General features: G+C 44.0%; 3 protein-coding genes across 10 annotated transcripts in view; 2 read left to right on the top strand and 1 right to left on the bottom strand.

Annotated features, from left to right (window-relative positions):
• Window positions 1–6,605, top strand: part of acvr2aa (activin A receptor type 2Aa) — a 52,628-nt gene extending 46,023 nt beyond the window's left edge. For both annotated transcript variants that reach the window (XM_015358495.2, XM_006636228.3), the window contains 5 exons: window positions 46–191; window positions 934–1,048; window positions 1,497–1,635; window positions 2,174–2,304; window positions 2,979–6,605. In XM_015358495.2, coding sequence (XP_015213981.1) covers window positions 46–191; window positions 934–1,048; window positions 1,497–1,635; window positions 2,174–2,304; window positions 2,979–3,173 — 726 coding nt within the window. In that variant the 3' untranslated portion in view covers window positions 3,174–6,605. The remainder of the gene's footprint in view (window positions 1–45; window positions 192–933; window positions 1,049–1,496; window positions 1,636–2,173; window positions 2,305–2,978) is intronic.
• A 1,403-nt stretch (window positions 6,606–8,008) lies between these two features.
• Window positions 8,009–21,661, bottom strand: orc4 (origin recognition complex, subunit 4). Of its 3 annotated transcripts, XM_069197128.1 has the most exons (15): window positions 21,545–21,661; window positions 20,608–20,683; window positions 19,128–19,204; window positions 18,273–18,363; window positions 16,761–16,836; window positions 16,590–16,675; window positions 16,021–16,069; window positions 15,107–15,258; window positions 13,927–14,100; window positions 13,557–13,643; window positions 11,147–11,255; window positions 10,056–10,151; window positions 9,061–9,128; window positions 8,715–8,827; window positions 8,364–8,448 (listed from the first exon to the last, which is right to left on the bottom strand). In XM_069197128.1, exons 2-14 carry the CDS (start codon window positions 20,662–20,664, stop codon window positions 8,807–8,809), a joined length of 1,143 nt encoding a protein of 380 aa, XP_069053229.1. In that variant the 5' UTR covers window positions 20,665–20,683; window positions 21,545–21,661; the 3' UTR covers window positions 8,364–8,448; window positions 8,715–8,806. The 3 variants fall into 3 exon arrangements, with proteins under 3 accessions (XP_006636292.2, XP_015214144.2, XP_069053229.1); XM_006636229.3 differs by lacking the exon at window positions 8,715–8,827 and having other exon boundaries at window positions 8,009–8,448; window positions 21,545–21,660; XM_015358658.2 differs by lacking the exons at window positions 8,715–8,827; window positions 18,273–18,363; window positions 19,128–19,204; window positions 20,608–20,683; window positions 21,545–21,661 and adding an exon at window positions 18,039–18,264 and having other exon boundaries at window positions 8,009–8,448.
• A 66-nt stretch (window positions 21,662–21,727) lies between these two features.
• The window catches only part of mbd5 (methyl-CpG binding domain protein 5), a 59,127-nt gene continuing 57,507 nt past the window's right edge, over window positions 21,728–23,347 (top strand). For 2 of the 5 annotated variants that reach the window (XM_015358549.2, XM_015358553.2), the window contains exon 1: window positions 21,728–22,168. The gene's annotated coding sequence lies outside the window, so the exon portion shown is untranslated. The remainder of the gene's footprint in view (window positions 22,169–23,347) is intronic. The other 3 variants (XM_015358554.2, XM_015358555.2, XM_015358551.2) reach the window with 2 other exon arrangements.

Here is a 23,347-nt window from a genome sequence, read left to right on the forward strand (position 1 = left end):
ATGAGTTCTCAATACAGAATTTGTTTTTTCTTTACCCCTTTTCAGGGCTCATTGACTGATTATCTGAAGGCAAATGTCGTTTCTTGGAACGAGCTGTGTCACATTTCTCAGACCATGGCAAGGGGCCTGGCCTACTTACACGAAGACATCCCAGGCCTTAAAGAGGGACACAAGCCAGCCATCGCCCACAGGTTTGTCACATTCACCCTCCTGCCATGCTGGCAGACAGCAGCCTGCTCCCTGGCCCTCTCCTCCGCTTGTAGTACAGCGCGGGGGATTAGGAGCTTGCTGAGAAATCAGTGCTAGCAAAGGCAGTTACAGCCCGGGTTCGATGGCAGTGCCTTTTCAGCATCGCTATTTCTTTCACATAAGCCATGTATGAGGGCATCCTTGAGGTATTACTGATATTCTACCACACAATCTAGGTGTAAATCCCAGTGCACTGGGAATGTCAGCAAGGACAGTAAACATCCCCATCCTGCCACACTCGCTGGCTGAGGGCTCGCGCCCCTTCAGCACAGACGGTCACAGTGAGGCTGCTCTGGGCACTCCCGCCTGGCCTGTCTGTGAGTTGCACACGGCTCTGGCACAGCTGTATTTGACTAATGAAGGTAATGGCCAGGACCAGGAGTGCTAAGTCAGGTACTACTGTACATCTGTTTTTATCACAGTGCAGCTTATCACCTGGGAGATGTATTTACCTTAAGAGCTAATCTGCTTTCCAGCAGCTAGTGTCAGCTGACACTGCAGTTCATTAATATAAATAAATCATGGTACGTTTTCTGTTTCACCTCACTGAGTCTAAATGTGCAGGTCAAGAATACACCATCAGCTGAACAAGAAAGCGGGCTATTACATTTTATAGCCTTTTCCTCAGAGCGTCGATGTTTACATTTTTTTCTTTATTTCTGTCTCTTCTGCTTGTGAAAACAGGGACATTAAAAGCAAAAACGTGTTGTTGAAGAACAACCTCACAGCGTGCATCGCTGACTTCGGTCTGGCTCTGAAATTTGAAGCTGGGAAGTCTGCAGGAGACACGCATGGTCAGGTGAGCAGCTCTGACAAACACAGCAGCTCTGTAACAGATGGCACAGATGCCCGGATTTGGGGGTACAGAATAAAGAAACAAGGATCCTGTTGTCTAATTACTAGGCCCCCTGCAAATTAGTGTGGGAAGGAGAATTGAATGTTGTATCACAAAGACTTTGAAACACCAAACAGCTAGACTATAGCAGAACAGTATTGTCAGTCAATCTGTTTAGTTTTAGAAATTACTTCAAAGGCAAGGGATTTCTGAGCTGAGAACCCGGAGAGCTACAAACACATTGAAGAGCTCAGCAAAAAGTCTTCACCAGCCATTTCCTGGAAGAGGCCAGAGCATCAGCTAGGCAGCCGGTTCCACACTCCCACCACTCTTGATGTAGATGCCCGCTGTTGTTGACCAAGCTTGGATGTTCTCCTGCGTTGCTCTCCCAGCCGTGTGCCCTGTTTTCCAGGTTGGGACCCGGAGGTACATGGCCCCGGAAGTCCTGGAAGGCGCCATAAACTTCCAGCGAGACGCGTTCCTGCGGATAGACATGTACGCGATGGGCCTGGTGCTGTGGGAGCTGGCCTCTCGGTGCACAGCGGCGGACGGTCAGTGCGGAACGACTTCTGCGCCTCTGTACTGCACACGTGGCCCAGGATGGGGCAGAGAATGAGTGTTGTGTGCCTGACGAACACGTTTCTCTGCCGACAGGGGGACATGAACGAATGCATATATTAGCAGTTGAAAGATCTTCAACAAATCGAGCGATTTGTTGTTGAGTGTTGTGGCATTGTACTGTTGCTGTATTGTATTATTGTCGTGTAAGTTGTATGTTCATGAGCTCTTGATGTGCCAGACGAATTCCCCTGGGGGTTAATTCAAATTCAGTTCTATTCAGCTCTTGAAAGAATGGCGAGGAATGTTTCAGTCGCATTTAGGAAAAGCAATGCTCCCACTTTGGTGTTTTGGTTGAATAATGCCACATTCCAAATGCAGAGTCACAGTTCCTTTAGTACTGCTAATGCAGTGTTATGTAAAGTTTATTTTCTTCCTGCTGTCAGAATGGCTTGGCAGCTGTAGGATTCCTGAAGCAGAAACCTAGCAGCCACATCAATCTTTTTTTTTTCCGTGCTGTTCGGCCCTCAGGTCCAGTTGACGAATATATGTTACCCTTTGAAGAGGAGGTTGGCCAGCATCCATCCCTGGAAGACATGCAGGAGGTGGTGGTTCATAAGAAGATGAGGCCTGTGCTGAGAGAGTGCTGGCAGAAACACGCGGTCAGTGAGCCTCTTCATCGCAGCAGTCATTGGATTAGAGCCGTGTTAGAATTCGGTTTTCTTTGCTCAGATTGGCAGTAAATGCATTTTCACTTAATCGATTCAATTAATTTATTGTTTCTAAAAAGTTACAATATACCTGTGTTCTGTTGAAGAATATTTGGTAAGCAAAACAACTAGCGAAGCACTTTCAGTTAATTTAAGAATTCAGTGTGTTTAATTAACGCTGTGATTAATTTTCATGTTCGAGCTCTCGCCCCTCTCGCCCCTCTCGGCTCGGACCCGAGCTCGGGCCTGGCTCTGCAGCAGCAGCCTCGGTGTAACAGGCCTCAGCAAGCAGGGATGCGACACTGAGGAATGTTCACTGCTGAGTGCCGTCTTTAAGACACGGGCCTCCCGATGTCAGGGAGATGTACAGTCAGTGGTTACTTCCTTTAAAAGGACAGACATTTGGAGACATGTGGGCTGTTGGAGTTGACTCCAGTTGCAAGAGTTTTGTTTTAATGACATGCACCCGTTTCACCATTCCTAATTTAAATGTCCCAAACTGTGTATTGATTTGTCCTGCTGTTACTGTGCCGTAAGCGTAGCTCTGAAAACTATACTTTCCGGAGAAGCACAGGTGTGTCACAGAGCGGGCATCTCGACAGTGACGGTGTGTGTTTCTCCTGCAGGGTCTGGCCATGCTGTGCGAGACCATAGAGGAGTGCTGGGATCATGAAGCAGAAGCCAGGCTGTCCGCTGGCTGCGTGGAGCAACGGATTATTGAAATGCAAAGACTGATGAACATCATTACGCCAGAGGAAATTGTTACTGTGGTCACCATGGTGACAAACGTAGACTTTCCACCGAAAGAATCAAGTCTATGATGGCTGCATTGGTCAAACAATGTGTGCAGAACACATCAACACAAACACAACGACCAATCAGACTCAACTCCAGAGCTGCTAAAATAACTCATCTGGTTACCATTTAGACTCAATATTGTGTTCTCATGTACAGAACAGTACAGCAGCCAACGCAGACAGGAAAATCAGGAATTGAAGAACGGGGACTGTTTTCTACCAACAACATTTAGTTACATGTGTGCCTGAAGACTTGCATCTGTCTCTTGTAAGTGATGAAAAACGCAGAATCAAAATCAGGATCATTCAAATTTGAGAAGAGGTAGAAAATGTCATCATCTGCTTGGCAAAGGACATTGTAATTTAAACTGACTTTTGGCAGGTATCTTTCTTTTTTATCTTGGGTAAAAAGACTTCCTCAAACGGACAACTGCTAGTTTTTTAAGAAACGAAAGACTATACAAAACCCAACACAGTTCATTTCATTTCAGTATAAAAAAGGGCAACTTGTTTTTAATGCATTTGCTGTTTTGTGTTTATATAAATGACTATTGTAATGCCAATATGAAACAGCTTGTGAATGTTTAGTGTACTGCTGCTGTACGTATATCAACAAAATGGTGATCAAGGTTATTTGGTGGGATTTGCTTCCAAGCATTATTTTAAATAACCATAAACCTCCCTCAACAAGGTATACCTCAGTTCCGCATTTGACAAGTAACGATTTCTTGAACGCTAAAACAGTCGAAGTGTTGGACGCTCTCTGGCGGTTTTTATGCATTTGACAAGAAAAGGCAACAGCATGTGATGGAAGATGCCAACAGACGAATGGCCATTCATGCAGCACCGATCCTCGGCCTCCTTTCGGGCTTTTAGATTGTGGTGTATTTCGCCCTGCTGTTTCTCTTTTGTTTTGAGCATTGGAGCTGTTTATTTTCAGCAAAACCTTAACGTTCCTGTAAAAAAAAGAATAAAAAAATACTCCCCAAGTTTTAAGTTAAAAAACCCTTCAGCAGCACTTCCCTGTTTAGGCTTGCTGTGTCTATGGAGGTTGTCAAGATGTGCGCACGCCTTCTTAGTTTTCCCCTTCCACCCCGTGTGAGCTGTGACACTGGTGTTCCTACCTGAACCTAGTTTTGCTAAATGTCTGTCCTTTCTTTCTGTTGGTCTGTCTCTCTTTCTGCGCCTGTTCCTGGAAGTACAGTTAACAGTCTGCTGGTTTCACTGTATTAAAATGCACCTCAGGAAGCTGTATTTCTCAAACCCCTCTCTCTGCTTTGAGCTGCAAGTGACTTTTTGTGACACTCGTTCTGGTGCCATTATTTAAAGTAAATATTCAACATCTGTGCTGGTAGCTATTCCCCTCCTGACAGGATATAAGCCACAAATTGAAAGAATGTTCTTTGTACTTGTTAATGGAACACAGTACATACAGAATATTACACCTATGTATGCATTGAAGGGTATTTTAGTACTTTAGTACTATGACTTTAAGGATCGGGTTTCTTAATGGAAAAATGATTTATAGGAATGCTATATATCCAATATAGTCATATATATATATGCAGATATATGCTATATATATTGTTTTTGAGCACTTAACATTTTCGATGACACTTGCAAAAATAATTGACTCTAATTTTGTATTTAAAGTGTATTTTTTATTTTCACAGATGTTCAATATTGCTTTTTTTAAAACAAAACATTCAGGGATACAATACTATGCTTTACTAAGTTAATTACAGTATATGCAATCAGTGCAGGTACAGCAGCTTACTGACAATGCCAGTGAGGCGACCTTTACAAAGTTGTAGCATTTTTAAAGAAACTTTCAAGTGCTGTTTTATTTATTGATGTACAATAAATTGCCATGCCTGAGGACCACAGGTCAGGAGCAGGTGCCACTTTTATTGTGTGGGAACACTAACTAACCCTTTACCTGTCTGAGAGCATATGGGCTGGTGGGACAGGGCACCCAGCGAGCTGAGGTGGGCCGGGCCGGCCCGGGCCGCTGGATCGGAACAGTATTCGCGCAGAAACAAAGCTGACGAGGGAGGGGGCCACTGCCTGGTTCCGAGGAATATTTTCAGTACTGTGAATATTTTCGAACATTGGAACTTTGCAGCTCTCCGAGCGTTCGTTCGTTCCGATACTAAATTTGCCGAGCAAATGCATAACTTGCTGCAGCGATCTGCGAGAATGTCAGTAAAATCGTCACAGGTCTCCAAGCAGGGAGGGGTGGAAGGCACCATATGCAATTGCCTCTATCTGTATAACACCTGCCATGTGTTGGTCACCGTTTTGTCCTGGCGCTAACGATAATGATCAATGTAGCCATGTGACTCGACCCTCTTCTGGGTCACCAGTACTTTCGGGTGTCATTTGTCTCCTGTTCCTTTAACTAGACACACAGGCCTGCAGGCGTCCTCACGGCTCCAGCTGCTGCCTGCCGCTTCTCTTCCCCCCTTCAGCGCTACAGCCCCGGGAGACGCGTGTTCCTCTGGGCGTCATGGGCGGGAGGGCGAGGTGGTCAAATCGCGGCTACATGTATCTCTTTCCCGCAGTCGCAAGCCCGGGCCTCGGCTGTAACCGCAGGGTTGGCAGAACTCCACACCAGAGCTGCGCATCGTGTAAATAGTTTCCGCTCGAATGTGATTTAGCATGGATTTACCCCCCCGAAGACGTCACAATGCAAAAAACACACCGTTTTCTTTTTATAAAGGTATCCGTTTCATAACAAAATGTAGCGTTTTTGATTTTGAGAACGTCACGTTTAGGCCCAAGTAACGTAACGTTTTTTTTCCTTTATATACATTTTTAATCTGTAAAAAAACGCCACAAATGACACCCTTGATCTTAACATTGTTTACCTCAAAGCTCTGACCAGCAGTGTTTTCTATGAAGCGGTTCAGTTCATGTGACACACATTACCTCTCAATATGCCAGAAAGCTAATATGTTGAGATGTGTTAGCTTTGTTTCCTGTATCTGCCGATGACCTCTGGGTCCGGGGCACAGATGACTGTACTACTGTAAAAGTGTACTTGCCATTTTTATTTTTTGCAAGTATTTAACAAAATTTCAGAGGCCTGGTTGGAAGTGATTGTTAAATATTGTACAGATAAAATGTATGCTATCCCCTCTACAATAAAGTATAGTGACTGCTCTGGCTTGTGTATATCTTACTGCTTTAGTGCCACCTACAGCTACCACTGTGTGAGCTGAAGTTGCCAGTCGTGGGGTTAGCAGCACTGCTTGTAGCAAATGTACTTTGACTTTCATGAATGTTACTGAAGTTAAAAATTGTAATCTTTTCATTACTTAACACTATACTGTTACCACGCAGAAAGAAAAAAAAACAGGAGTTAAGTGTTGTTTTTTTTATAATCTTTGAGGAACTATATCTGTAATGAATCACATTGAGCATTGAAAATAAAGCTACTGTTGTGCACTTGTATTTCTATAGATGCAATGAAGTTACAAACATGCTCATGGTCGGAAATGAGTCTGCAAATCAAGACAGTATTTCTAAACTCAAATAACTTCATAATGGGTAATAGCCATGACGGGCAGTTCCTTACAGTGCTGGCCTTTGGCGGAGACGTTGAAGGTTTCAGGGGACTGTCTGCGAGAGTAGGGGTGTAGTTGGTGATGTAATCTCATCTGATCTGGTGTGCAGTGGGGCTGCCGCTGCCACAGACAGGCTGGAGGATTGGTCCCTTCCAGTTCATACAGCACACCATAGCGATACACAGTAAATGCGATGGTTACGTTCCAGCCAAAGCACATCTCACAAGGACAGGAAAGAGATGAAGTGCAGAAAAAGAAACTGGAGGCAATATGATTTCTGCCACTGTTCTATCATCAGTCTCCCTTTATGTCTAATTCTGTAAACCTTAAATGCAAATGGTGGTCTACACCCTCATGAGCTCCGTCTTTGCACACGCTTTGTGCTGCCAGTTAGACTCGGCTGACCGGGAGTACCAGGTGAGAAACCGAGTTAACAGCACAGTGAGAGGAAAACCGCAGTAGCAGGCTGGAAGAAGGCCAGTCTGTTACAGCGCAAGGCTGCACTTCTCGGCTTTCAGCCGCACCAGGAGGTTCATGTCATTGCACTGCTGTCCTGGTCCACCTGCGGATTAGATGATGAACGATGAAGTTCAGTAACCGTGGTAATATAGGTACGACCCACACACTCTGCTTCCACAGGGCCAGGATCAGCTGTTCTTAACCATCTCACTCCACAGAGCTCAGCTTCCACAGCAGCCAAGGTGACTGAGAGAAAACCCTTTGAGAACCACCGTCATTCACATGAACATCTGAACAACAGTCAAAAAATGTTCAAACTAGCAATAATACCAAATGAAGTTGAGTATTTGACACTTGAGTGTCAAACAGAGGGTTACGGCCAAAGAGCGACCTTTACATTTGGAACGCTGTTTCAGTAGTCATTTTGCTGCTGTAACTCCGTGAGGAAAAAACAGTTACTATGCTGAGGAAAAGATGCTGTTCCAGCTTTTTTCTCGAGATTCGACAAGTACATTATAGGCTTGTGAAGAGGAACAGCTGAAGAGGACCTAAATTCCAAGAGTCAACATTTTGGGCAAAGGCTTTGTGTACTGGGCACATTTATCGGTTTTCAAAGATGTTTTTTTTACTTCTAGTGAAAGTTTTCCAAACCACTATTGAAATGGGACCAATGGACTTCGTAGTTCTTAGTTATTTTAGTTAACAGAGAAAACTGCCGCAAGCTTCTGCTGAAAACTAGGACTAGAGCAAGGAGGTTCTGGCAGGAGACATGCAGCGTTTTCAATCTGTAATTGGCTGCAGTCCTTATTTTAACAGAAAAATAAACATGAATAACAAAGATATTATGTTTTATTTCATATATAAAAAGTGAATATCAAAATGTAAGCCATATCGTTGGAAATTGATCTATAAAATGTAAGTAGCACATTTACACCTTCATGACACAGTTTCTGCTTGTTAGATGTCCATCTCTAATCCACATTTAAACCTCAAAACACCATGTAGAAACTTAATATCGACAGTGTTCAGTGGAAAGTCCATGCAGCAGTGTGGTGTCCTTCAGACCCTGTAACAGTCATCTTCCACATTCACGCAAAGGCAGATGTTGCCCATTGTTTGACATCTGTGGGGCATTGTGGGTACTTCTGGAGAGCTTCCATTATCTGACCGTTGTCCAGCATTAACCTGACAAGCTGGTATTCTTTCTGGGTCTTCACAGAGGGCCCATCCACTGCCTTTATCAGTTCCAGCTGATGTAAGTGCTCAAAAGCCTAAAATGCAAAATATTCTAAAATTATTTTTACTATTACCATAATACTGATTTTGTAATCAAAAACAAACATGTACACTGGCTTACAACTTTAAACTGCTGCTTTAAAAATGATTGAATTATCAACAGTAAAGATACATTCCACTAGATGGCAGCAACACGCAGCAACACACAGCTTCTCTTTGATATCTCTAATGATTCAGGCAGAAAAACATCCAATTAATCAAATCAATCCTGATGTCTACTGTTTGCAATCATTGACTTAACTGGTCAGCATGATTCCTGATTGACTGCTTTTTAAGGGTCACAGGGGTTTCTGGTTTCCTTCAGATCTGTATTCTCGTGCACTAATTACTTGATCAAATTGGCTCTTTTAAGATCTGGGGAATTAAACAGAACTAGAATCATCACAGTGGACCTGCAGGACTGGATGCAGCTCACATTACATAGTGCTGTTTAAAATTACAAGCTCGCAGTAACAAGCTCCTGACAAAATTATCAATGAAACACAGAAGCTAACCAATAAAAAAGTAAGTAGGGACAATGTCATCAGTAAACCATAGACTTTCTGAATTTTCATTCATCTTGAAGGGCGACTGGACACTGTTCTTACCTTCATTACAACAGGCTTTTCAAAGTTATGTATGGAATGCGATTTTCTTTGCAGAAATTTCTTGAATTCTGAAAGCAAAAAGATATAAAGATTCTGAGCAAACGAGAGCAGCGGACGTGCAGGTACAGCAAAGGAGCCCAACTCCAGTCTTCCAGGAAAAGAGTCCAGCAGGCTTTCTGCATAACTGGGCAGCAGCCGACAGCCCATGAGAAGTACTCAACTCCTCCAGTTAAACTGGTGACCCGTTCTGCTGGGTCAAGAGCAAAGGTGGAATAGACATGCGGCCCTCCGAGATCACTAAAGGGAATCGCCGGCACGCTCGCCCACAGTAAATCAAAGCCACTTATCACGGCGGCGTTCACCAACTCCCTGTGTCTTCGGATCGGACATGCACACCGGCAGAGGCCTGTGCCCTGCCCACAGCACAAGTGACCCCGTCTCCTGTTTCCGGCGAGAATTCTTCCCATCTGTCAAGAAGCGATTCACGTGACACCCCCCAGTGGCATGCCCTCCTCAGTCACTGACAATGCAGCATCAGTTAACATCATTCCCATTCTACAGCCCCCTGCAGAACCACACTTCACCTCGGCAACACAGGCCCTTACCTGCCTGAATAATCAGTGGGACAGAAACTGTCTTCCACCGGACTAAAGAACACGCAGGACACTTATCCCAAAACACTGCGTGGAGAACCGGTCTCTCTAGCTCTCTGCCGAATGGTTGCACTGGTTATCTAAACAGAAGTTAACGGATCTTCAAGGGTTCCAGCCGACCCCAAGCACCCACAATACAGGGAGGACATTCGATGGCTTCAGCTTGTTCTGTAACTTAAGGTCACAGTCCCGATCGCTGTGACAGGCTGGCCTGGTACCGAAGGCCAGACTGCCATACCGGCTGCAGCAGGAAACACAGCCGCTGCACGCCTGGGACAATGTGTGTGAGCAGTGGGCTTGGTGCAGATCTCCAACGGTGTCGAGGAACAGTGGCTGGCTCACCGTTGTGGACCATCTGAAAGTTGTAGGGCTCCCCGTCATAAATGTCACTCAGGTGCTTCATGGCAATTATCAAGCACAGCTCCAGGACCGAGAGACCTAAACAAACAAATCCAGAGATTTAAATCGGCGCTTTTCATTGTTTCTGTTGTTTTTTTCAAACTTCTTCTAGAAGAAATGAGCGCTAGGCCCTGCTCAACAGACATGGAGGAAGAAATATTCTGATCCTTGAGCCTTGAGCAGCTCATGCACAGAGCCACCTTCTCAGAAGTGATAGAGAACTACAACGTTTGGAGAAGCAGAAAAAAAACCCTTTTCTGTCGTGTTCAAACATTCTCTCCGCACATGTAAGTTAAATATGAAAATACCTTAACCAGGGCCGGCCCTCGGCTGAGGCAGACGGGGCGACTGCCTAGGGCCCAAGGCCACAAGGGGACCCCTCACTGCGCAACACAACATATTTCTTAATCCGCACATTCATGCGAGTCAGAGACTCCCTCCTGCGGCTCTTTCTGTCGCTGCTGTGCCAATCTAGGATCTTAAAGTTAGTTATAAATTATAATATTATGAGCAGTGAATGTAAGTGTAGTGGTTTATTTCACTGTCAATGTTAAAATACATTATATACATTAAACATTATAAAAAATGTTATCTTTGTAAAACGTGTGCTTCTTGCTCTCGTTTGTAAACTATTTATGATATGTTCTTCAACAATAAACGTTTTGTAGTTATATAATTCATTTATTTAAGTGTTCTGACAGCAAACACAGTAATGAAACAGGGGAGGGTTTGATGGGGAACTGGAGTGAGCAGAAGAGCTGTACTGCTGGAGAAAACCCACAGCCCGGTCCACTCAGGCTTCCAGGTGGCTGTTACTCTCAACTACTGCTGGACACTTACCACAGTGCAGCACGGACAGACCCCGGTGCCTATGGAGGAACTGAATGCCGGATCACATTCTTAAGCAGGAGAGAAGAGAAAACAACCGAAGCGCAGTTTTGTTCTATCGATTAGCGTAATCAACTAATAGGCACCATTTCACATGCGAGTGCAAAGCCCACAGGGCTTTTCAGTCAGTACATGAGGCAAGTTACCATGCAGAATATTAGCTTTGGAGTCCATCGTGCAGAGGCGGCTGGCTTCTAACAGATCTGCCGGTTTGACGGCTGGGTTAGACACTGTCACTCGGCTCAGCGTCAGCACCTGAAACAGACAGCAGCCCACGAAGGCCAGGTCACACCCGGAGAGCACAGCCAGAGCACAAACAGAGGAAAAAACCTCCGCTGGCAAGGCCACGAAAAACATAAACCTGACATTCCTGATATTCACGCCCCTCTGACATCGGATAATAGTGGATCCATGATGAGCAGATCCGAAAACAGACTGAAGCCAATCCGTTAGCTGATCAAGTGCTTTTCTTCTGTTGTATAAACACAACATGTTGCATAAACACAACGTGCACAACATCTGTGGCGATCAGCATGGATGTAATAAAACTCAGTCGGGTAGAAAGGTAAAAATGCACATTTGTACATTTCAGGTATATAAGGTACATGAGACTCCCGGGAAATAGATCATCTCAATGACTGACGGGTCTTCTTCCACTCTCTCTATTCCTTGACAGACTGCAGCTGTTCCCCCTTCCTCTGGATTCCAGCCTGTCTTCCATCTCGCCGGCACCCAGCCTTCTCCTAAAGTAATCGGCTCCCTTCGCCCCTCGTGTTTCTGCTCTCTCCGTTTCCTGCTTCTCTGCCCGTCGGGCTGAGCTCTGGCAGGCGGGACGGAGGGTCTGAAGCCCAGTGACAGCAGGCCCTCGAGAGGCAAATTAACGGCTCAAACGCTAACTCTCTTACTCTGCCCAGGACCACAGTGACCATTCACAGAATACTGCAAGATGAATCCCACGACAGTGTTGAAATTTTTTACATTTCATTTCCACTTTCCACATCACTGAAAATGGGCCACATTTCAGGTTTCAGGCAGATTACCGATTCATCCTTGCTGAGGTCATTTCTGATGCTTTTCAACTCAGTCTTCCCTTCATTAGTTTGGCTCCTATTTGACTAATAGAAGTTAATTTGTACATCCTGAATGTTATATATCTGATGTACCACCTGTTACTCAAGGTGTTCCACTGGGCTACCTGCTGGGACCTTCACTATTCAGCATGTTTCCTATCTCTTGTTAAAATTGTTCCCCCATCACAGCCTTGGGCTTCACCGTTAGACTGATGACGGGTTTATTTGCAAACTAATTCAGATAGCACATCTGCGGCTTCTGCACTTTACATCTGATATAAATGTATGCAACAGAAGTTTCTTAAGATAAACTGTGATAAGCCTGAGGTTATGCTTCCTGGCTCCCAACAACAGCTGTGTAAAGCTGGTGACATCAATGTTGCTGCTGATGGTGATGAAACTAAATCCTTCACCACAACAGAAGATCAGTGAGGTTTTTAACAATCATTCAAAGATGATTTTGGGAACATCAGAAAGCTATCTCCTCCACGCGTATCGCAATGACCATTGCTTGGTTAAGTTTTTTGCTCTATCTGATCCGAAGTACCGCGAGATGCCTTTATTTAATCAAGATCAGAGTACTACAGTGTCTTACTGGAGTACCTCCTAGACACTAAATAGCACATAATTCTGCGGCCCGTGTCCTAACACTAATAACGAAACTGCCTCAGCATACAGCACCTGTCCTTTGGAAACTGCATTGGCTCAGTGTGAAATTGAGTGGACTTCTCAGTTCTCCTGCTTACAACTTAAAAACCTTATTTCAGGTTCTTAAGGGCTTATTTATAAGTATAGTTCAAAACCTAATCTGAGATCTGCTGATTCAGGATATCTGACTCCACCTGAGAGCAAGCACTGCACTATGGGCTCCAGATTTGTCTCTCACGCAGCACCCCCACTGTGGAACTCACTGCTCAAACCCATCAGGCATTACAACATTGCACTTTTTTAAAATGTACTTAAGCACCTATCTTTTTGCTATAGCTTCTTTAGATAGTTGGACACTTGGATATACTTAGTCTATTTACCGTGGGATACCAAACTCCTGCCTTGTTTAATTTGTACTCTACTGTAGAGCGCTTTTAAAAGCACTCAGAAATAAATCTGTTTATTTCTTACTTATCACTGCAAAACTACTGCTTGTCTTGCAAATATTTGCTAATGTTATCTGTCTGTAATCTGCATTTGCCCCTGCTGGGTGGGTGCACTGCCGTAAATATGTTTCTCCACACCACAGAGCATGCAGAGCCAACTAAAGGAATTTCAGGGAGTGTATTCACAAGGCCATGTTGACATTTGTATCTTTGGGGTGTCAACTACTGTGACCAAGGTGTTAAGAGTGTTTACATGCACCTCATCACCAACATCTGCGACCTTAAATCCAGCTTTGTGCACCTCAAATATGGCCTTCACATCGTATAGTCATTTTTATCATGCAAGGTCTTTCTCCTACAAGGGCTGTTTGAATGTTTCAAAAATCTCTTACCAGCAGCCTTTGGAGGGATCGGAAATCTTTACTGGAGTGGAAGTGCTTCTGTAAGATATCTTCTACTGATCTGTCGTCACATAAAGACTGCAAGAAAAAAAAATTGCGTTGCTATGAAACACCATGTGAAAACCTGCACGTTCATATCCGGGTCCAACGCAGCAAACACCCTTTTTCATCCTTTTTGGACAGACCAGACCTCCTTACTGCTGTTTGTGCTCCACGAATGTAAAAGATAACCAAGCGTTATTACTGCACTTATCGAACACAACCAGCAATAATTTCAATCAAAGTCTCCCCCTTGAATAACAGCACAACACCTGCTTTTCCCACAAGCCTTTCCATGTTTCCAGAACATGCCAGCTGTCACCTTGATGCTCTCGTTCCACTGCTCGGCAAACCCTCTGTCGGGGAAGTCCTCCGGCAAACTCAGCTGCTGCTGGAAGATCTCCAGGTACTTCCGGAAATCGAAGGCACTGAGCAAATGAATCTGCCTGTGGGAGAATCTGGACTTCACCCTCTTCTCCAGCAGCTCCAGCACATCCTGACAACAGACACCAGACAGCATTTCCACTGTCAATGCAGGACTTCATCTGTTAGAGGATTAAAGACTTTCTATAGAAAGGCTCTAATGACATCGCTTTATAAGGCCCGTAATTTTTAAGGCACAAGTGAGAAACCATGAATCCTAAAGAAAGAGACTACCAATGAACCTCGAGTATGACCATGGCGAGGGGCAGTCTGCACTGCCCAGTGAATCCGGATCCAACTCCCTGTGCACTACTAGGCAGAAGGCACAGATGAGACGGAAGTTAATTCCACCCTGAATAGCAGAGAGAAGAGAAACCGATTTCAGCCTCTTCAGGAGCGTCGGGGGTCTTTGCAGGCTGCGCCTTGCGCAGACGAGAGTGGTCTCTTCAGCTTTAAGAGAAGTCTTCACGCGGAAACAACTCAAAGATGTGCCGTGGAGGTGGCAGGCCGGGCACTCAGCTCGGCCAAGCTCTTCAGACTAAAGAGGCCAAGTGGGTGGTCTGTTTTCATAAAAGTAAATTTGCTAGAGCTGTAACTGGGATAGAATGCGGCCAAGATATTATACTGTACACAGAAAGAAAGCAACAGAAGTCATAGCAGCGCCACACTGTTTGGTTTAATGGTCAAATTTAGCTTTGAAAACCTACAACAGAATAAATCTCTCATTACAATGAAATGCCACTTCAATAGCGTGAGTAAAGAAGGGAGAGCAAAACACTTTGTACCAAACATTCTTATATTCTCATGTTTAAGGAAGAGAATTTTAGCTTGCACGGTTTCGTTACATTGTGGTTAACTGGTACCTGTGAGAAGATTGAGATACAACCCAACAGGACCTAATCTGGTTGCTACAGCCGACTGCAGCATCTTGTAATGAGGACGATCACACTCCATACGCGTGTTGGTCATAATGAATTACAACAGGCACACCTGGCTACAAGGACACTCCAGCTTCAAAAATGCTGGCCAGCAGAGGGGAGCCCAGCAAAGCCGCGGGTCCCACTCGGTGTAAAACTCACCAGCCGACAGGTTAGACCGACCACCGCGACAGGGGCCTGCGCTGACTGGGAGATGTCGAAGAGGTTGTAGAGAAGAGTCTGGTTCTTGTGGTGAGCGAACAGGTCAAACTCATCCAGGGTGAACAGCACGGGGCGGCTGCTGCTGCGGTCTCCTGGGAGAGGAGCAGGCCAGCGTGATCCCAGCAGCCCAGGCAAGAGGCCAACAAGGAGAACAGCCGAACGGCACGCGTGCCGGCAAGAACAAGTGCCACTCCACCGGGGCAGGCAAGGGAATGGCTGTCCTGAACACAAGCAGGCACATGTCCCGCTGCCCTTGCCATGAAGTAATCAGCACGCCTCTATATACTGCAGCTACTCGCAGGCAGTTTTAGGTGTTCCACAACAAATACTTAACGTGGCGACTGAGACGACTGACCAGTGCCACCAGCCAGCCCTGCGCTGATGCTCCCTGTAATGCAGGAGGCTGCAGGTTCAGGGTGCTCTCCCAGGCAGAAACCCATGTGAACATGGGGAGAACACACAGACAGCCCCCCAGGTCCAGAATGAACTCAGGTCCCCAGCACTGCGAGGCTGCAATGCTACACTGCTGCCCACAGGATGGATCAAGTAACTTCTAAAAACCTAAAGGAGCTAGATGAGCTGAATAGGCTTCTCTCATATGTGACCTTTCCTATGTTCTTCTATTACCTGGAAAAGCAATTCTTTAATGAAAATCTCCCTCTTATCCTTTTGTCACTGTAACCATACTATCATTTAGAGATGGCACAGTTAGTCCTGTTTAAAGCAAAACGTTTAGATCCAGCCTGCAATAAAAAATGCTTCCAACATCATGTTCATGAATCGCTGTCAATCTCACACAATTTCTACAATGAATAATATATGCGTTTACAAAAAGATATGGGCTTAAAACGTACCTTTCTTTAAAGCTTCAAGGAGAAAGGCAAGATTTTCTGCAAAACTCCCCTGAAATATAAAAATAGATGGAGAAGCTATTTAAAGAAAAAGAAGAAATAGGCTTGGAGATACAGTACACAGATGGTCACAATCATTATTATCACTGCAGATGTGATAGCTGGGAGTTCCTGAGGTCTTCAATGGTCTATTTAAAGAGAACCGTAAAATGACTCCTTACATTTTATGTTTATGAGAAAAATAAACTCGTTTATCTTCCCATTACAGCTATTTTAAAGGGACACAAAATAAAATACATCATAGCAAAACATGACAACTGAACAGCTATTGATAAACATCCCCAACAGTCACTGGAAATGTCTAGGTATTTTATACAGTTTAAAGATCGGCCTATAAGCACTTAACATATTTGAGCATATTACCTCACAAGATGAAATAAGTCTGAAAAGACACATGGGATACAGAAAGAAATGCCTAAAGCAATATTCCTCTGACCTAATAACTACTCATACTTATGCCGAGTCCCAGGCTGTGCTGAGAAGTTTGGACTGAGAAGTTATAGAAAACTTACAAAAACTTTGTCTCCAACCACATTCTCCAAGTGCAACTGCCTGGTGATCTCCTTAAGAGCAATTCTGTCGTCAGTCTGCAACAATCCTGTAACAGTCAGGGCTAAGTCACGTTGCAGGTGAAATCAAGGTCAATTTTTCAGTGGAGGTGAATTTTTCTGAACTGTACTTGCCATTCAAGTGAACCAGTAAAATATTCTCCATCACTTCTTTCTCCTTCTGCAATTCATTCAAGACGCAGCTCAGGAGCTGAAAATCAACAGAGCATGACAGTATCTTGATACCATCCTTTTTCCCCACATTACTTGAAGCTCTTCATTTCCTTTGTGAAGCTGTTTTTTTTTTTCAAACCTTGCAACAATAACAGGCTTCTCCAGAGCTACATAAGTGATGTTGGAAACTTCCAATACAATTACCTGCAGTATTCTGCTCTTACATTTTGATATTTGTATTTGCTTAAGTCTAGTGAGAAGATTCTAGCTTCACAGTAGAATTGTCTTTATTGTAAGGTAAGCACTGCAGTATCCTAATTCTGCAGACTCGTCTGGCTTGTAAGAGTTTACTCAGCACCACACAGGATGGTGCTTTTGAACACTAGCTGCTGCAGCTGAAGGAACAGGGTGAAAGGTTACAATACTAGGCTAAGCCTCTGACGTGAAGGTTCTCACAGAGAGGCCTTTGAAGAGATAAATGAGGATCAACACTGGTTGGTTTTTCCTTTTTTGATAAGAGGCTGGATCATCTGAGAAAAGCATAACACAGCACAGATTGGAATCATGGTACAAAGCCCAGGAAGCTATAATAAAATGTAAAGATTATTTCACCTTTAAACTGGACTTTAATTTAGTAAATCACTGTTTTTAGATATTTCTAATCCACATTTGTATTGATACCAAATCTAAATTATTTCCCCATATGTCACAGACACATTAAAACGCCACAGAAGTGATCCAGCAGCAGTAGAAGGGTCAGCTGGAAGATTTCACAAGTAAAACATGGGTGTCAGGTTCAACCTAAAGCTGAGATGTTGGGTTCCTCTCAGCAAGATGTAGCTGTTCTATTTTTAAAATTAAAATTTATAAAAAAAAGTTTAAACTCCTCCCATTAGAAACACCAAGGTACTAAGGTACCAAATTCCTAGAAGAGCATATCTATTAATATAATCCACAACAGGAAGAGGAGTAGATAGCCGTCTTGAGAATGAAGGTAGCACAGCAGACACTGCAGATAAGGTGCTATTCTAGAATCACTGGGCTGTATATCTGAAGCAATCGCTCCATCCTGTTGAAATCAATAAAATAAGCTCTCCATAATGATCTATTTAATATATATAAAGCAGAATTCAAACTAGAAGTCAGTGTGTAAAAGGGAGCATAGAGGAATTGAAAGTGCTCACTGACACGCAAGACCTGACAGAGGCTTCATAGCAATAAAGGATTAGTGTCTCTCACCCAATTGATCATCTAATCCTCCTGGCCTGCAGTCACGCACTCTTCTATAGTTTCAGTGCGAAACAGGCACCCAGGCTGTCACCTGCGGGCGTGTCCCTCTGCTGCCCCGCCCACATTACCTGCACGTCTCACTCCAGACGTCGCAGCGGACGCTTGGCAAAGAAAAGCCTTGGTGGGGACAAAGGACAAAAGCTGCAGGAGGGGTGTCTGAGAGCTGGCTCTTTACATTCGTACCATGGACTTCCCTGCTCCCCTGGGGCCCACGATAAGGACAGAGTTGCTCTCTCCATGGACAGCCGTTCGCCTCAGCAGCTCCAGCAGGTGCCTGAAACAACGCAGCCCAGTGTCAGACGCCTCCACCCGTGTCCTTCGGCTAAGAAATGACACTTTCCGCAGCAGAAAGGCGGCCAGCCTGAGGTGCAATGCAAGCCTCACCGTGGGAGCGGAAAGCACCCTGGGAGAGTCCAGAGCAAGCGATAAACAAGTGCCATTGCCTGCTTTTGCAATCCATCCTCCTATTAAATCCCTTGGCTCACTTTCTAAGCAAGTGACAACTTGAAGGACCAATGTCAATTGCTACCATTAATAATCATGGCATTTTCTCCATGGGAATGAGGACACAACAACAGCACAGTTTGCAGTGGTGCTCCTCAAAATAGCTCAGACATAGACCCAATGGCTCTGATCTGCTGTTTCCCTTGCATATAACTACAAACTACATCACGGGCCGTGAAAATTCAAAATCATCAGCTATAAAAAGAGAAATTGTTTCTAGAAGGAAAAGGTAAGAAAAATACTGAGACAAAAACATCTAATATAAAGCAATTACAATTTTGTACATCTGTTTGTCCTTCACAGGTTAAAGACTTGACAACCTTACCCCGACAGACATAACTGCACTATTTATGATTAACGAGAGCAGGTAAAATTAAGTGTTATGCTACAGAACAGGCTGGCAGCAATGGTTAAACTTGGGGAATCGTATTCAGTGACCCAAGTGCTGTTTAAGCTCTTAGCGAGCTGAAGACACTCAAGCTCTTCAGGAAGCAAGGCATTTGAATACAGTCCAAGGGCAATCAAAACACTTACTCATACTGGGACTCCACTCCGAAGGGCTTGCTGGGGAGTTTCTGGTGACAGCACCTTTCCCTCAGTATTTTGTGAGCCTGAAAACGAGAAGAAAGCACGCGTTAAACTTCACAGCAACAAAGGGAGTCTTTATTGATTGGCAAACCATTCAAACAGATGAAATAGTAATAATATCGTATAAAAAATCACTTGTTCTTTTTTGTACGATTCACAATGTACAAATATTTATAAGAAAGAAAAGTGAGGTGAAACTGAAAAATTCAGTAATATAGCCGACAGAAAAAAGACAGACAGATATACGGGCATACAGATACATTATCTGGCTATTAATAGCCTCTATAAAGCAGAAAAAATCAAATGTATGTATTAAAATCAAAACATATTTTATATGTTGGAATACCTGGCAGGCACAGTAACAGCAACTGAGCAAAAACATAAAGGTTATAGTTTAGCAACTAATCCTATCCAACAGATTCACATATTCTGCAAGAAGGTTTTCATCTGTCAGGCACTAAGAAAATAAGTAAACAATTCCACTAGTATATAAAACAATCTACTGTCATGGGAAACGCATTTAATACAGAATGCAAAGTATACAATGAGTACTGAGAAACTAGCCTTCAGAAAATAAGGCAATAGAGCTAGATGCCCCTCAGGCCAAACTCAGAACAGAACACTCCGAACATCTTGAGCTGCAGCAGGTGGTAACTTCTAGAGCTCCATCGTTCTTACATTCTGATTATACAGCCTAACAACTAATCCTTGAGGATGTACTCTGACAAGATCAGACAAATTTAGCTTCTAAGAAGCAAAAAAAATACTTTAACTATGCAGAATTTCAGAAATACAAATAGTATTAAATGTACCCATTTTATCTGGTAAGATCCTCTGCGAATTTTTGATGCAGACAGCACAATCACAAGTAATACACAGACATCAGAGGATCACACTAACACAGATTTAGAACGGAGATTACACTTTGAAAAGTGCTGCGATTCGCATGGGCTTTTTCGAGTCAATTATCATTGTTAACAAAGAGGAACAGTGTGAATCTGCAATAATCACAGCAGAAACTAAGAATAAGAAAATAGATGAAGGGAAGTTAGTGTATCTGATGTAAGTCAAATTTCAACATTCTACTTGCAAGAACTTCTTTCAGATGCAAAGCTAGCATGACCTAAATACTGATCGCAGATAAGCGATCCTGCAGATAGAACTAATCTATGCAACACATGGTTTCACTTCATTCTTATCTTTCTGATCTACACAATCCCAATGTTTTGCGGGAGTCCAGATGTGTCAGACTAATCCTTAAATAATGTAGTGCCTACTCAAGAGGCTGCTTTATTTTCCTCACTTAACTGTTCTCTGGCTCGAACTCACCATACATTCAGATGAAGTCCCAGCAAAAACCTGTCCACCTATTTAAAATGGAAGAAACTGGTACCAACGGTAATTATCATCAATAAAAAATACAAACCTGAGAAATACATTCTCCCAGTGTTAAAGTGCTCTCTTTAGACTTTCTTTTACTCATGATGTCATAACCTTGGTGCCTAAAGAAGGAAAAAGACATTAGAGGTCAGCAGGCAGGCAAACTCCCTTCTGCAGGATAAACAGTGCAAATGGATACAGGCAAACTGACACCTCCGTCAGCGAAATGAGCACAGTGGTAAAACCTGCCTCCTCCAGAAAGTCAGGATTTCATCACGATGAGTACATTACATTCAGATGAATTACCAGGCTCTCACCTTGTCGACGACAAATATTTGTCTAGAACGAAAACTATATTGACTGACTTTTCAGATTTTAGATACAAAACAAAAGACGGTTATTGCTTGCTTGTGAGCTGCATTATTGTTAACCCGATTCTTGAACTGGACTCTATGGAAAAGTTATGAGCTGAAGAAGCTATCTTTGAGAGCCTAATCGAACACGTCGGCATGTCTGAAACGTGACTGCGCGTCTTTATCTTGAATTGTAATTACCAGCCCTTCGGTGCTGTGCTCCGACCTGCCAGTTGAAAAGTTGCACGAACCTGACTGCGCCAGACTTGCCTTCGCCTTCAATTATGCTTAACTAGGCATGACGTTACACTCTTGCCAGAACTGTTAAGCGGGCTGAAAATGTTTTAAACCTGGCAAACAGGGAAAACCCGTCTGGGTTGCAAAATACATGCAGGGTTTATTTCACATGCGCTACAATTCATTGGGAAGAACACAACCACCACACGGATACTGTGCTGTACGCAATGTTACCTTACAGTCTCCTCACTACAGCACCTCAACGGCAGGAGCCTGAGCGTGCTTTCATAGATGCTGCATAGCTCCCTCATCTAAAACGCATCCCGGACTCATTTCACAGGGAAAGGAAAGGCGGTGAACCTGAGAAACCGTGGATATATATAATTTTTTTACCTGTGACTTCTCGCTCAGTCCCTAAATCCCGACCATCCCTGCTCTTCCCGCAGTCACCCACCACCAGCACCTGCGATCACCTCTGAACTCTCAACCCGGCGCGTGACGTCAGCGGCGCCCTTCCGGCAGGCTCGCCCGTCGCTTCCGCTGGGTTTTACCGTGCATGCCGGGACACCCCTCTCCTCCGGGCCCCAAGCTGCGGCGCAGGCGCGCTGAAGAGCTCCATCTTTCTATCCCAACAAGCCCAGAGAGAGAGCCAGCAGCAGCAGTTGATGGGGAAGCTTTTTATTTTTATTTTTAAAGGGACAGAACCTCATTTTAACCAGCTCAAACCTTCCGTTTCGCCGCCCTTAGCCTCCCAGGAACTCAACGGGGGCAGGAAAAATGGAGGAAAAGGGTCTTAGGCCTTTATATTAAGGAGAACAATCCAGAAAGCCCTTTTCTCTGTCTCTTGCTTCTTCTTAGCAACACAACCCTCTCCTCTCCCTGTGTCTGTGCTTTGGCCCTGGCTGGAGACATTTCTGAGCAGAGACCTCTCAGTTCACACAGAGAATAAAAACTTCGCTATTTCTCGGTCACTCTGCCTGTAATTTCAATTTCTCTGGCGATGGAAGATAATCAGAGGTAGGTGCGCGTTTTTAATTCCTGGATATATTTTTTTGAAAAATGTTAAATTTCAGCTCCTGTTTGCCCTGAGTGTCTGAAAATGCATTTTATTTATGTGTTCTGGTGTTGGGGCTGTCTGTTCTGCAGAATATTGCTGTGAAGACTACACGCAGCCACAGATTATATTTAAATATTTTTTTCTTAAATGGTATTTTTTTTCCTTTGAACAGTCAAGGTGCATTTTGTTGAAGTTGGCAGGGGATGTGGACGCCTCCTTGAGATTTGGATTTTATCAAGCAAATTAAAATATCACGAAAAGCGGTAGATCGGTGTTCCCGTTACAATGTACCGAAGCCCTGCGTGATTAAATAACCTGGCTCAGGCCGACCGGGGCTTCGGGAGATCTCCTGGAAGCTTTCATCGGCCATATAAAAAGTTTAATTGTGAAGATAATGAAATTTAGCCCGGTTAAATGGTTTGTGTACATCCGAGTGGCCCCATACAGCACTGTTTCGCAGTTAGGTTGTCTACTTCTGAGTCATTGGATGCCATACCACCGGTTGTAAACGGGCACAGCTAATTCTGGATTAAAACCAGCCTGAGCCCTAGTCTCCTGACCGACACCTCGGCTGCCTGTATCTCAGGTATTTTTCAGCTGCTGCTCATTAAAACCTCTCATTAGCTGTCCACGGCGTTGTTTCTCCTTTTCATAGTTTCCAAATGCAAATATTGATGTTGTAAACGGCTGTCCTCTGCCGCCGCTCCAGCAGGACTTCACAGTGAAGGCGAGTTCCATGATGTGGATCAAGATGTTGCTGTTTTTTCTATGACATGACTTTTCTAGAGTTATTCTTGGCAGACTGTTTTTTTTTTATAATCCCTTCATGCAAGGTGCATGTGATGGATAAGCCATGTTAAATTGTGTGATTTGTGAGTTAGGCATGGCTCCTGTATGGTTTCTTATGCCCGGGTTGGTGAAAAAGAATTCCAAAGGAAAAATCGAAGCAAGTGGTTTAAATGTGAATGCAAATCGTACTACAAGAAGCTGTCTCATTCAGAAAATGAAGAGGTGTACCAACAACCCAATCAATAGCCTAGATATTTCTCTTCAGAACTTATTGATATAGTGTTGGCTTTTCCTATAAGAAGAGAAAGTTGGGTGATCTCACACCTACCGTCTGAAATTCAGCTAATGCT

The sequence above is a fragment of the Lepisosteus oculatus genome, chromosome 12 (assembly GCF_040954835.1).
Source record: "Lepisosteus oculatus isolate fLepOcu1 chromosome 12, fLepOcu1.hap2, whole genome shotgun sequence".
NCBI classification, from domain to species: Eukaryota; Metazoa; Chordata; class Actinopteri; order Semionotiformes; family Lepisosteidae; genus Lepisosteus; species Lepisosteus oculatus.

What these genes read in the sequence shown, in the direction of transcription:
- orc4 (XM_006636229.3), bottom strand. Translation starts at nt 20,664, where the DNA reads ATGAGTAAAAGAAAGTCTAAAGAGAGCACTTTAACACTGGGAGAATGT. An exon ending in CCTTGAAGCTTTAAAGAAAG is followed by an intron (nt 15,259 to 16,020) that starts GTACGTTTTAAG and finishes CTCCTCTCCCAG; the next exon opens with GAGACCGCAGCAGCAGCCGC. An exon ending in CTTTCAGATGGTCCACAACG is followed by an intron (nt 9,129 to 10,055) that starts GTGAGCCAGCCA and finishes TTTTGCTTTCAG; the next exon opens with AATTCAAGAAATTTCTGCAA.